Source organism: Dicentrarchus labrax, unplaced genomic scaffold, assembly GCF_905237075.1.
Source record: "Dicentrarchus labrax unplaced genomic scaffold, dlabrax2021, whole genome shotgun sequence".
NCBI classification, from domain to species: domain Eukaryota; kingdom Metazoa; phylum Chordata; class Actinopteri; family Moronidae; genus Dicentrarchus; species Dicentrarchus labrax.
Genome location: NW_026136704.1, coordinates 30,119,967 through 30,132,170, shown reverse-complemented (window position 1 = coordinate 30,132,170; position 12,204 = coordinate 30,119,967). Strand labels below are relative to the sequence as shown.

Sequence of the window (12,204 nt, the reverse complement as noted above, 5' to 3'; positions counted from 1 at the left end):
GCTTTATTGTTGTGTTAAAAACTGGAGCCTGACGGACAGATCAGTCAGCCGATATCACAGACGTATCGATATCGGTGTGTGTTACCCCATGAGCGCCGATATGCCCGTGGTAATGTATTGGTGTCAGTTTATCCAGCAGAGGGCGCTGTGATGGGACCAGCAGCATGGAGAAAGAGAGAAGCAGCTCTCAGACATGTTAACTAGAACTGGGTTACAGTTTATATGTTACAATATGTCACTTTTAATATTCTTTAATACAATTATTAGTTTAAGAAAGCAGCTAAGCAAAATGTAATTATACCTGTAATCAGTGACTATTTCCCCTCTGGTATCTGTGTCAGACTCCAACATATCGTCTCGGTCCACTGTAAACGTGCATGTTTTCACAAACTTGACTAATTCCAGCATTACAGGTGGCTTTAGCTGTTAATGCTACCTGTTGAGATGTTGGGATGAGAGGGTGAGGGTGTGTCTCTTTGTCGGTTGGCAGGAACATTGTGTCCTGTTGTCTGAATACTGACGGGTAGAGTTCACACACTGTGGCCTCTCAGTGGTGTTTTATTACACTGCGACTCTTCTCTTCCAACAGGATAAACAAGTGACAGACGATCAGTGATTATTGGTGATTATTGGTTTATTTTACTGCACTTGATGACTCTGTTGCTTCCAGTAAAAGTGTTTGTAGTCTGAAGGGGCAGAAGGTAAACCGGAGCACATTCATGCTTTTTGGTTTCTGTGTCTGATTTGATTTGAGTGTTTTTCCACTCGCTGTAGAGAAATGAAACCCTGCTTTTCACTTGTCAGCACGTTCTGATACAAGTCGAAGCAGTGCAGGGCAGATCGAGGGATAAATGAGGAGAGAGGGAAGAAAAGACTGTGAGGGAGGGAGGGAGGAAGGGAGGGAGGATCTGGACCGTTTCCCAGTCGCTAAAATAAATAACATTCTGTTCTCCTCACTTTTGGACATTTCTTCCCTATTTTTGCTATCAGTTCTGGTCCCACTTGGTAAAAAAACAGACCCAGGAATGGGTATAGAGCTGAACTCTTTGGGTATGATCACCCGTAAGACGTTTTTATCCGTCGCCCCGTTTAAAAAACACCATAGGAATTTTCAGACTAAAAGAGCTCGAGAAGATCCCAGAGGATCCAGATAAAGATCCCAAAGGATCCAGATAAAGATTCCAGACTTTCAGTGGGACTTCAAAAGGGCAATAGTTAAAGGTCCATTGTGTAATATTTAGGAGGATCTATAGGTGTGTTTTCCTTACTGTATAATCACCTGAATATAAGAGTTTTTGTTACCTTTAGATTGAGCCTCGTCTACCATAGAAGCCTAGAACGGACAAACACTGGCTCTATACTGCAGAAACTTCACCACTAGATGTCACTAACTTCTTCACATTGATCATTTAAAGTGTCTCTGAAGTCCAGAAGACTGAAAGCTGTACCTCTTGATTTTTATTATAATATAATTAAATGTTTTCACATGTTTTAGTGCATAGGTCCAGACCTGAAAATCTGAGCTCATAGTGCTGAACAAGTTCTATAATTTGTGATGTGATGTAACTTTTTTAAGGTGAAATAAACTTCTTAATAAAAATAGCATTTAGTGGCATCTAGCTGTGAGCTTGCAGATTAAAACCATTTGAATGGTTGCAGCTACGGTTGCTGCAGAACTTGTGAGAAAGACGAAAGGGCGTTGGTTTGTCCTTTCTGGCACCGCGTTAGAGAGAGAGAGAGAGAGAGAAACGTGGTGTGACTGAGTGTTGTTTATCGTGGTTTTAGGACTCAGAGAAATGTCAACAAGCTGAGGAGGGTGGCATGATCTAAGATTTCTGTGTTGATCCTAGACTCTGGACTTTTTTGTCCCGCTTCAACTCATGTTTTTCTCTCCACGTTCCCACATTCTTTCTCTCTCCCCCATGTCTTTTCTCCTCCTCCACTCTCCCTCTCTAACCTCATCTTTCTAACCTCCTTCCACTGCCTTTTTGTTCCTGTCATCCACTCATTCCTTCCCATTTCTCCTCTTTTTGTTTCCTGTTTTAATCAACAATAATATATATAATATATAATAATCAAGTCTAATCATCTCTGTTTGTCCCTCTTCCTCCTCCTGTAGGACCAGTTCGGAGCAAAGGAAGCTGCGTTCTCGTGATGCAGCCAGATGTAGGCGAAGTCAGGAGACCGAGGTGTTTTATGAGCTCGCCCGCACTCTGCCGCTCCCCCGTCGAGTTTCCACCCACCTGGACAAATCTGCCATCATGAGAGTCTCCCTCAGCTTCCTGTGGATGCAGCGCCTCCTCCGATCCGGTAAGGAGCACATCTCCAGAAGGTTCCACAGTTCTCCCAATTATTAAGAAAAAAAACAGGAAACAACAAAACATTAGTGCAGTAATACAGCGACAATATCCACTATCAGTGTGAGTCCATACAGTCAACACTGAGCAACAAACACAGTTAAGAAATACTGTCTATGATCAGTTTACACATGCAGGGCGGATATAAGACATAACTAAAATCCACAATCATGATGCTGATCTTGATGCAATGTTAAAAGATGCAGTAACGAGTCAGTAAGAACACATGAGCTTTACAGCACAGAGCTGTAAGACCAGCAATAAAAGATCACAACACATTCTTACTACAATCCTAGTAAATACGGCACCCAAATCATACAAGGCTGAACAAAGTTTAAAGTGTTCACGTGTCTGAAAAGAGCGTCGAGGCTTTGTGTGAAGGTGTGATGTGGCACGGTACCTTATTCGTTGGTAGGTTTTTCACGGTTGAGAAGCTGATACATAAAAACCAGATTGGGTGAAGGAGTTGGACCTGTGAGGGTTTTCACAGTCCCCCCTCAGCAGAGCTATTGTTTGAGCTGTTCTGCTGAATAAAAGTGGTGGAGGAGTCTGTTTTCTGAGTTATGTTTCTATATTTTGCATATTTATGCATATGTGCTTTATTTATTTTGTAATGGGAGCTGCAGGGAAAGTTTCCTTGAGTGGATAAAACGGTGAAATGCAACCAAGCTAAAATAATCGTATAAAAGTTTTTAAACCATGAAAACTGCTGTTAGGGCATTTCTGTTGAAGGAATTCATTAAAGTGGAAGTTAAACTCGTATTCTGGATGGCTTGGCTGAACAGGGTTCTGGGTGATCATTAGGTTACCTCTAATGAAGACACACTGATGAATTGCTTCCAGGTTTTACTCTAGCTGTTGGTTGGCTTTAAACAAAATGCTGAAACTTGCAAACTCTCTTGTAACCCTTTAAAACTTTGTGGATTTCCAACTTCTATCATTGTTAATGATTGATAGAAATTGTAGAGTTTGTAGCGTGAACCTTTTTCTGTTTCTGAAGGGGATGTGAGAACCACTGTCCTAACTGAAGAGGTAAGAACATGTAAGGACATTTCTATCTGGACGTTGTATCGCAGTCTGATTGTTTTGTGTGAGCTCAGACGCAGATACACATCAGCAGTGCATAGCGTAAGCCTCAGACATATCTCGCCCCTACATCTCTACATTTCCCCTCCATGACCGACTGGATTTCAATAGTGAAATCAGTCAGGCATCAAAGGCTGCGTGATGGGAAAAGCAGCTCTCTGCACCGTCACTGTTAGGTTATGAGTTGGCTCAGTATTGTGTTGTTCCCTCAGGTTAGAGAGCGGAATAATGAAGTCATCAATAATAAATGGACAAAGCAGAATCTTTATTACTATGAAATATACATCAGATTGTGGAGTGGGGTTCAGCTGACAGCTTTATTCATACCTGGAAATGGACTCACTGGAGGACAACAAAGGTTTATTTTACTCAACTGTTGATGAAGTTTCTTTTAAAATTAGGGTGAGGGGTCATGGCGCCAACATGTTCGATCAATGGGAAATACTTCCTTCAAAAGTACGCGGTCTCCCACAAATGAGGCAGAGTTACAGTAAAATATTTAGATTTTGTTTGTGAGACAAACACTAAAACAGTCTGTCGTAATAATCACACGGTCGTTTTTACAGCAGGTGAGACTAAGAAAGAGGAAGAGAAGGAAGAGGAAGAGGAGGAGGAAGAGGAGGAGGAAGATCCAATGGACACTTTTTATCCTCAGGCGCTGGCTGGCTTCATCATGGTGATCACTGAGGAGGGAGACATGATCTACCTGACAGAAAGCGTCAGCAGACACATCGGCATCACACAGGTACCAAGAATAAAGGAATAATTACATAAAGTAGTCTGTTCACATATTTAGTTTCCTCTCTCGGGACCAGCTGCCATTCTGTGTGACGGTCTTGTGATAAGTCAGCATCAATGTTTCTGTTTACTCCAGTGTTTTTCCCACTGAATCATCCAGTGGTAGTGTTCTCACAGCGCTCCGCCGCAGACGAAAATGTGAGGAATCATCACTTTAACCACAAAAAATAAGACGTTCAGTTTCCCTGTCGGCCTTTTTAGGTTAATTAAACTTTAGAAAGTCGACGCATTTGTTTTACAAGAAAACCACCATCATCAAAATAACTGAAAATGGCATTATTTTTACTCCTGTATTGAAGCTGCATTGTTTCTCATTTGGCTGTTTCTCCACAACTTTCATTTCTTCAATTGGATTTAGTGGTTTTACTGAAAGCCTGTGGGACAGTACGTGACCCAATCTGAGTAACTCGAGCGTGATGGAGAGCAGAGAGAGAATCTTAAATCTATTCTTAGCTCCGTTTGAGATCAAGTTTGCCATTGAAACATGCCAAGGTTATGACATGAACTGCAGAATGAAATGTACTGTCCCTCTGTGTACAGTACAGCTGTAATGAGGCAGGAAGGTTGAGCAGCTCACAGATCTCAGGCAATTCAGATTTAACAGCACTACAATTAAAACCATTATAAACCTTTTAACCTTTTAACATGCCGACTCTCAAACTCACACTGACTGTTTGTTTTTTGTTGTGTACAGCTGGACCTGCTGGGCCACAGTATTTATGACTTTGTTCATCCCTGTGATCAAGAGGAGCTCAGAGACCTGCTGACTCCGCGTCCAGGTCAGACTCACTGTTTGTTATCACCATGAAAGTCCTTAAAAACAGAGACGCTGTTCAAGATTTACAAACAGGAATTATAACGTAAAGCTTGGACCTCTGTTAAAATGGTAACTTTGGTATTTTCCAACCTGGACCTCGTTTTTGTGTCAAAGTAACGAACAGAGAACCATGTCGCCTGTTTTGGTGCAGCAGGCCGCTGCACTCTCACTCATCACTGGAACAAAGTCAAAACTTGTTGTGTTCATTGGACACTTATGAGGTGGTCCAGGTCCAGGTTGAAAAATACCAAAGTTCCCCTTTAATGTTAAACAAACTTATTTGTCCAAGAAAGTATTTCTTCGTGTGAGAAGAACGTTTTAATTTCTCCGTCCGTCGTTGATCTCCAGTGTTGCTTTGGAAACAGATCTCAGAAAAAGACTTTGAGCTGATAAATGTCTGTGAGCTAGCTGTGTCAGCTTTGTCGTGTTGCTTTCAGGTTCGAGTAAGAAACCGCAGACAGAGCAGCCGAGTGAGAGGAACTTCTTCCTGCGAATGAAGAGCACTCTGACCAGCAGGGGGCGCACCGTCAACATCAAGTCTGCTTCCTGGAAGGTTCAATATTGCAATGACTGTATTTATACACACACACACACACACACACACACACACACACACACACACACACACACACACACACACACACACACACACACACACACACACAGAGTCCAGCCTGAGATATGATCTTAATGTGGGTCAGAGCATGTCTGGCAGTCGGCCCAGTCCTCTTCAGTGAACACGGTTCACTTTGTTTACTATGTATCACCTTTGGACTCGAGTGATAAAAAGGACTTGACCTACTCGGCTACTTGTCTCAACTCTTAACGACTTTAAACTTGAAAGCAGAAAGTCCCAAGCCTGATAAAACTATAAAACAATAAAGAATACACAGACACTGACAGGCTATCTGATATGAGTAGTTACAGTGGTTAATACTTAACTATTAACAGCTTTGAAAGGAAAATGTTGACTTGTGACTTGACTTGAATGATTTCCAAGATTCTTTGATAGTACATTGTATTATTATTGGCTGTAAGTGTTAAATTAAACACGGCTACATTGAATACATTTGGCTTTTGGATGTTTTGTTGTCAGTAAATCAAAAACCAATACTCTGTCTGAAGTGAATCTCTGCTCGGTCTCTGCAGGTTCTCCACTGCACAGGTCACATGCGTCCATTTGGTGGCGGCTCCACGTCGCCTCCTGCACCCAGAGTGATGACTCTGCTGTGCGAGCCCATCCCTCACCCGTCCAGCGTGGAGTTCCCTCTGGACACCCACACCTTCCTCACCCGCCACACCATGGACCTGCGCTTCACCCACTGCGAGGGCAGGTAGGACGAGTCCTCGGGATAACAGGAGAGAGAGAATCTCTGAAGCTTTTTGTTTGTAATTTTAATTCTTCTGCTGTTTTTCTTCCACATCTCTGTTTCCAGGGTGACAGAGTTGGTGGGATACAAACCTGACGATCTGATTGGTCGCTCGGCTTACCAGTTTCATCACGCGCTCGACTCTGATCACATCAACAAGAGCCTGCACACATGTGAGTTTGTGTTTGTGTGTGTGTGTGTGTGTTTGTGTGTGTGTGTGTGTGTGTGTGTGTGTACTGAACTATAAAAGAGACAAACTGTACTGAACCCAATGCTAACAGTTATTAATAAATAAAGCTGTGTTTTTCACTCGTTTTAACTTTAATAAACTTCATAAACACCTCTCTTAGAACAGTAATAATACTGTATATAAACCTTTTAAAACACAGAGTCACTAGTTTTGGTGTTGCACAAATGTTATAACTCTGTAAATAAACCAGACTGTTCTCTGTTTATGTCCCCGTCTGTCTGTCCACACTGTGTAGTGCTGTCCAAAGGTCAGGTGAGCACCAGCCAGTACCGTTTCCTGGCGAACAGCGGCGGTTTCGTCTGGGCGGAGACCCAAGCGACCGTCCTCTACAGCAGCAAGACATCACAGCCCGAGGCCGTCGTCTGTCTCAACTTCATCCTCAGGTACGAGGTCATGTCACATGACTCCTGCTCCAACACAGAGACAGAGCTGGCACTTTGTGGTTTGTTCACACCAAACTCTTCATCTCACAGTTTATTTCCTGCTCTATCTTCTCCCTCTCCTTCGTCCTCATCACCTCCTGCATCGCCGTCTTCTCCTGCAGCGCTGTGGAGCAGCCAGATGTTGTTTTCTCCATCGAGCAGCTCCGTTGTGGTCAGGCTGAAACACACTCAGCAGTGCCTGCATCAGAGGATTCTGGGACTTCTGACATGCATGACTCTGACAGTGAGTGTCTCGCCAGCTCCGATCAAACTGAGGACGCGAGTTCAAGTACCAGCAGCGCTGCAGACCTCTTCTTCAAGCTGAAAGAGAAGCCGGAGGAGCTTCTCCAGTTGGCTCCCGAGGCCGGAGACGTCATCGTGCCGCTGACAGGTGAGACAGACCAAAGCACAGCTGATGAAGGTTCACATTTTAATATTTAGTTCAAGAATATTTTGGTTTTATTGACCAGTTTTCTGTCTCTGTCAGATATTGTTGAGCTGTCCTTCGTCAGTCTGTCCACTCAAGACTCGGTGCCGGACCACCCGCAGGATCTGTGCACTCCACAGCTGCGACAGCTCCTCTCGCCCATCTTCAACTCAACATCATCATCACCATCACCATCACCATCACCATCACCGACCTCCTCTGCTGATCCTGAGCCGGTAAATAAGAGCCTTCAATCTTTCTAGAACTTGAAAGTATTAGTTTCTTTGTCTGATTTAATGGTTTACTCTCTGTTCGGTGTCCTCAGAGCTCCAACGAGGAGGAGGTGATGGACACCAGCGAGGTGGAGAAGTTCTTTGCTGTCTGGCCAGACGATGGTCAGAAGAAAGAAGGAGAAACACTGGAGGGGATGGATCTGGAGATGTTGGCTCCTTACATCTCGATGGACGATGACTTCCAGCTGACCTTCCTCAGCAGTTTGCCAGAGGAAGCCGACAAATCTTCGTCCTCTTCATTTGAATCCTCTGCAGTGACGCCTGCAGTCAAAGTGAACAGGAAACGGTATGAGTTCTCTCTCTCAGGTGGATGCATTTAATCATTCTTTGATAATCACATTTTCTATGTCTGCGATTACTTAATTAGCTTTGAGGAGACTTAAGGGGGTTGATTAAACAAAAGGTCACAACTGGAGATGCTTGACATTTGCTTATAGTATTTCACTCCAAAAGACACATATTACATTTTTATTATTAGCTTTTATTACATAATATATAATACTAATGCTATAATAATCATTTCTGAAATAATGATCACATGAATTCGGAAGCTATCTCTGTATAATGTCTCATAAGTTGAGACTTTATCTAATGGATAATGAATGTTAATTTTGAGGGGCTGTTGCTTTAATCTGACAAAATAACCCTGACCCTGCTGCCTGTATGTTAGCCGGCTAGCTGCCTAAAATTGGGTCATGTGCTGATGTAAGGAAATTCACAGGGCCTCCCGTTGGTTGTACCATTCATTATTAATCATCAATGAAAGTTAAAAGACGTAATGTAAGTGTAAAGTTTGTCCAGAGGGTGTCGCCAGAGGAAAGGCCATGTTAGCTAAAGGGTTTATCCACCGTACGGGCGTATCAGACTTCACTTTGACGACTAATGGAAGTCAACCTCAGCTGTACTTAGGGTTGAATGCTAACATCAGCTACTTTCTTATCTCCTTAAAGCAGTATTGGCAAGACAATATAATTGTTTATTGATCCCTCAGAGGGGAAATCCAGGTATTACAGCAGCACAAAGACAATAAATAAATAAAGAACAATAAATAATTTAAGTGTATATAATATAAGGCAATATAAGGCAATAGCAGTACACATTACAGTACCCATACGCCTCAGGCACAGTGACATATGTGTGATCAGTAGCTAAAATCAGCCAAGCATGGAAGAGTAAAATGGTGCAGTCAGCTATAATAAAAATACAAACGTTTACATGGTTTACAATGTGGCACTGCGTCTGTTGTAGGACCCACAACCCGGATGAGGAGCTGCTGTCCCAGCTGATGATTCAGGACAAGAGACAGAAACATGATGCTTCCTCAATAGAAGAGGAACTTCTCCTCAGCCACAGATTGCTGGTGAGTGGACAGCGAGGACGTGGAAGAAATATGCTTATCCAGCACTTCATTTAAAAAGAGGTTTACAAAGTGCTTTACAGAATGAAAGGAAGACGGATCATTTTTCTGCCTTGAGAACTTTCCAGTGTCTCTCAACATCTGCAGGAAAATAATTTCACATATTGGAATTAATTCGGACCATTTTCCCGAGCAGAGAGAACACAGATGTGACGAGTTATTTTGCACTGAGCTTTGATTCAGTTTTGGTTGTTTTTAAGCTCTGTCTGCAGTGAAATCCCCAAATCTGATGTGTTAAATACAAACAGATCACAGGCTGATCATTACACAGCTTTCATTCAAACCTTCTTCCAGCACGCAGAATATTTTCACTTTATAAACGGAAAGCAGCAGTCAGGAAGCACAGAACATAACATCAGCGGTTATTAGTGGCCGTATTTATCTGTGCAACAAAGCACCATATATCATTATAATTAACTTGACTTGTTGAGGTGTTGAACCTCCTTCTGACCATTTATTTTAACCTCCATCTTCAGGGCTGTCTGGACGAAACCGACCAATCAGATTTGGTCCTGGACCCGGGACCGGGAGGGCGGAGTCAGCTGCTCACAGACAAAGACCCACTTTTAGGAGGCATACAGGGACTCTGTGATACTGCAGGTAAAACACACACACACACACAAACACGCAGAGCTACAGACTGATTGAATAGTTTCCACCCTCATAGTTTGAGTTAAAATTAAAACTAGTAAACAAGAACATATTCAACTTTGAGGTGACATGACGCTCTCTGGTGGTCATATTGGAGCTCTGCAGCAGTAATGTTCCCACTGAAGGCGAAGCGAGTATTCGCCTCACGTACTTGATGATTTAATGTCAATAAACTGATCAAAAGGATGCAGAAATAATTACATTATGAAGGTGATTTGTAAAAAGTCTGAATTCTTGCTTTATGGGGTCTGTATGCAAGATGAGGAGCAAACAGCTTTTAAAATGCTTGTTTTCTGAATGGAGTTCGGATTGATCAGGACTAAAACCGACAGCTGGAATCAGTTTGTGTCACCCAATCACCCAGCACGAATTAGCGTCTTTATATCGACTTTGTTTGTAATCTACTCGCCTTGGTGGGAACGCAGCACAAGAGTTTAGACAGGAAATGTTCAAGGATCAGTTAATAACTTATATTTCATCTTTTTCTGTTTCACATATGGTACATTAAGTATCCATACACCAGTAGAGCACATTGTGTATTTTATATAATTACATATACTGTTACATTACACTCTTAGAGACTGGACTGTTGGCCTCTATGTAGGTCTGTTCCCTCTGAGTGCCTTTCTAGTTAATGTGTGTATTTCCTCATCCAGATCACATGTTTAAGTCAGGTCTCTAATAGTGTTTGTCTGTCTCTTCCAGCTCTGATGAGGGACATATTCATACCTCGCCCACCTGACCTGTCGCCACTGCTCTCGCCTCTGACTTGACCGCGTCCCTTTCAATCAAGAGTTGCTCTCGACTTCTTCTACACTCAAAAGCGAGAAAGTCGACGCCGGATCTGTCTGGAAAAAAAACAACAACCTGAGTGCACACATACAAACGCAACACACCACAAACACGTACGCACACGAATATAAAACTCACACACGCTGCGTAGCCATGACGCGAGGTCGGACGTGACCTCGTTGCTTGTAGCTGAACCAGGACGGTCATTTATGTCTGGTGACGTGTTGTAAGGCAGGTGGGAGGTGCTGTTCGCTCTCTTAAACCCATCGCTGCCCAGTCGCTTGTTTTCCGTCGACATTTACACTGATTTTAATGTGAGAAACCATCATTGTGGTTAGTCTGTTTCATGGAAGCAGCAGCAGGCGGTGCTAAAATTCTGATGTAAAAGATTTAAGAAATCCTACATTGAGACAAATCTGGTAATTATTTCTCTGGGCAGCTAAATTCAATTTATCCCAGCTTTCCAGGTTTATCACATTTCATTTGTTTTTAGTGCTTCTACCATTTTTAAACAAGTCCTGCACAGGAACTCCCATAATGCTTTGCTTTGAGCCAACATCCATACACATGAACAGTCTTCTGCTGTTATTATTTCCTTTTTGTGTCAAATTACACAAACAAACTAGCGAAATATCAGTGGCATCGTTTATTTCAGTGGCATATTTGTACGTCTTTTTATACACTCAATGCTAAACCTTTTCAAATAGTACATGTATCAGAAAGGTAGGACTTGTTGTTACCGTGTTATTGAAGAGTTAACAATCGTCTGGTGTTTGTTTTAATCATCCTGAGGTGCCAGGTGGGTGGGGTTTACCTCATCTAACACTCCCTGTAAGCTAATGTGAGGCGATTAATCAAAGTGGACTAAAACAAACCATAAATCAGCTGTTTGATTTAAACATATAGTCTGATTAACTTACTGAAGCCATTAACATTAATGAGACAAACAGTAGAGTTAGCTTGTTTATATACTCATTAGAAATGTAATTAAGCTACACTAGTATTCTTTTTTTTTTGTCATGTATGAGTTTGAATTGAAAACAAATTGTGCCTCAGCATATATGAGCTGAATGTCTAAATTGTATTTTTTTTAGTTGCAGTGCTCGATGAAATATTGTGATGCTACTACACTGTCTGAGATGTGGAGGATTGTTTTTATTCGGCCATATTTTCTACATATAAACCCTGAAACTGCCTAATTCAATGTAAACGGACATTTGTTTAAACATGTTCTTCCAGAGTTCTCTGTGCCTTTTTTATCATCCAGTGAAAAGAGGTTTCATTAAAAGGTTTTCTCCATCCTGTTTCATCTTTTACCTTACGCACAAGATCTGATCTAATGAGAACATTTAATCTTGCTGTTTCTACGGTTTATCCTGTATGTATTCTTGAGCTAAATAAAAAAAAGAGGTTGAAGCAAAAGCAGAAGCTGCTGTGTGATGTGTGTGCAGATGAAACATTACCTCATTGAGGGCGGAGCGGCTCCATCTGTAGGTGATTATTAGTAAATGTTAAACAGGAACA

General features: G+C 42.1%; 1 protein-coding gene across 1 annotated transcript in view; it reads left to right on the top strand.

The window, feature by feature from the left end:
- The window catches only part of hif1al (hypoxia inducible factor 1 subunit alpha, like), a 16,051-nt gene extending 3,949 nt beyond the window's left edge, over positions 1–12,102 (top strand). The window contains exons 2-14 of the mRNA XM_051398608.1: positions 2,120–2,310; positions 4,010–4,188; positions 4,936–5,020; positions 5,496–5,611; positions 6,208–6,392; positions 6,495–6,601; positions 6,914–7,061; positions 7,223–7,491; positions 7,588–7,763; positions 7,853–8,106; positions 9,069–9,180; positions 9,714–9,837; positions 10,594–12,102. Of these exons, the coding sequence (XP_051254568.1) occupies positions 2,120–2,310; positions 4,010–4,188; positions 4,936–5,020; positions 5,496–5,611; positions 6,208–6,392; positions 6,495–6,601; positions 6,914–7,061; positions 7,223–7,491; positions 7,588–7,763; positions 7,853–8,106; positions 9,069–9,180; positions 9,714–9,837; positions 10,594–10,661 (2,014 nt within the window). The 3' untranslated portion in view covers positions 10,662–12,102. The remainder of the gene's footprint in view (positions 1–2,119; positions 2,311–4,009; positions 4,189–4,935; positions 5,021–5,495; positions 5,612–6,207; positions 6,393–6,494; positions 6,602–6,913; positions 7,062–7,222; positions 7,492–7,587; positions 7,764–7,852; positions 8,107–9,068; positions 9,181–9,713; positions 9,838–10,593) is intronic.
- The last annotated feature ends 102 nt before the right edge of the window (positions 12,103–12,204 follow it).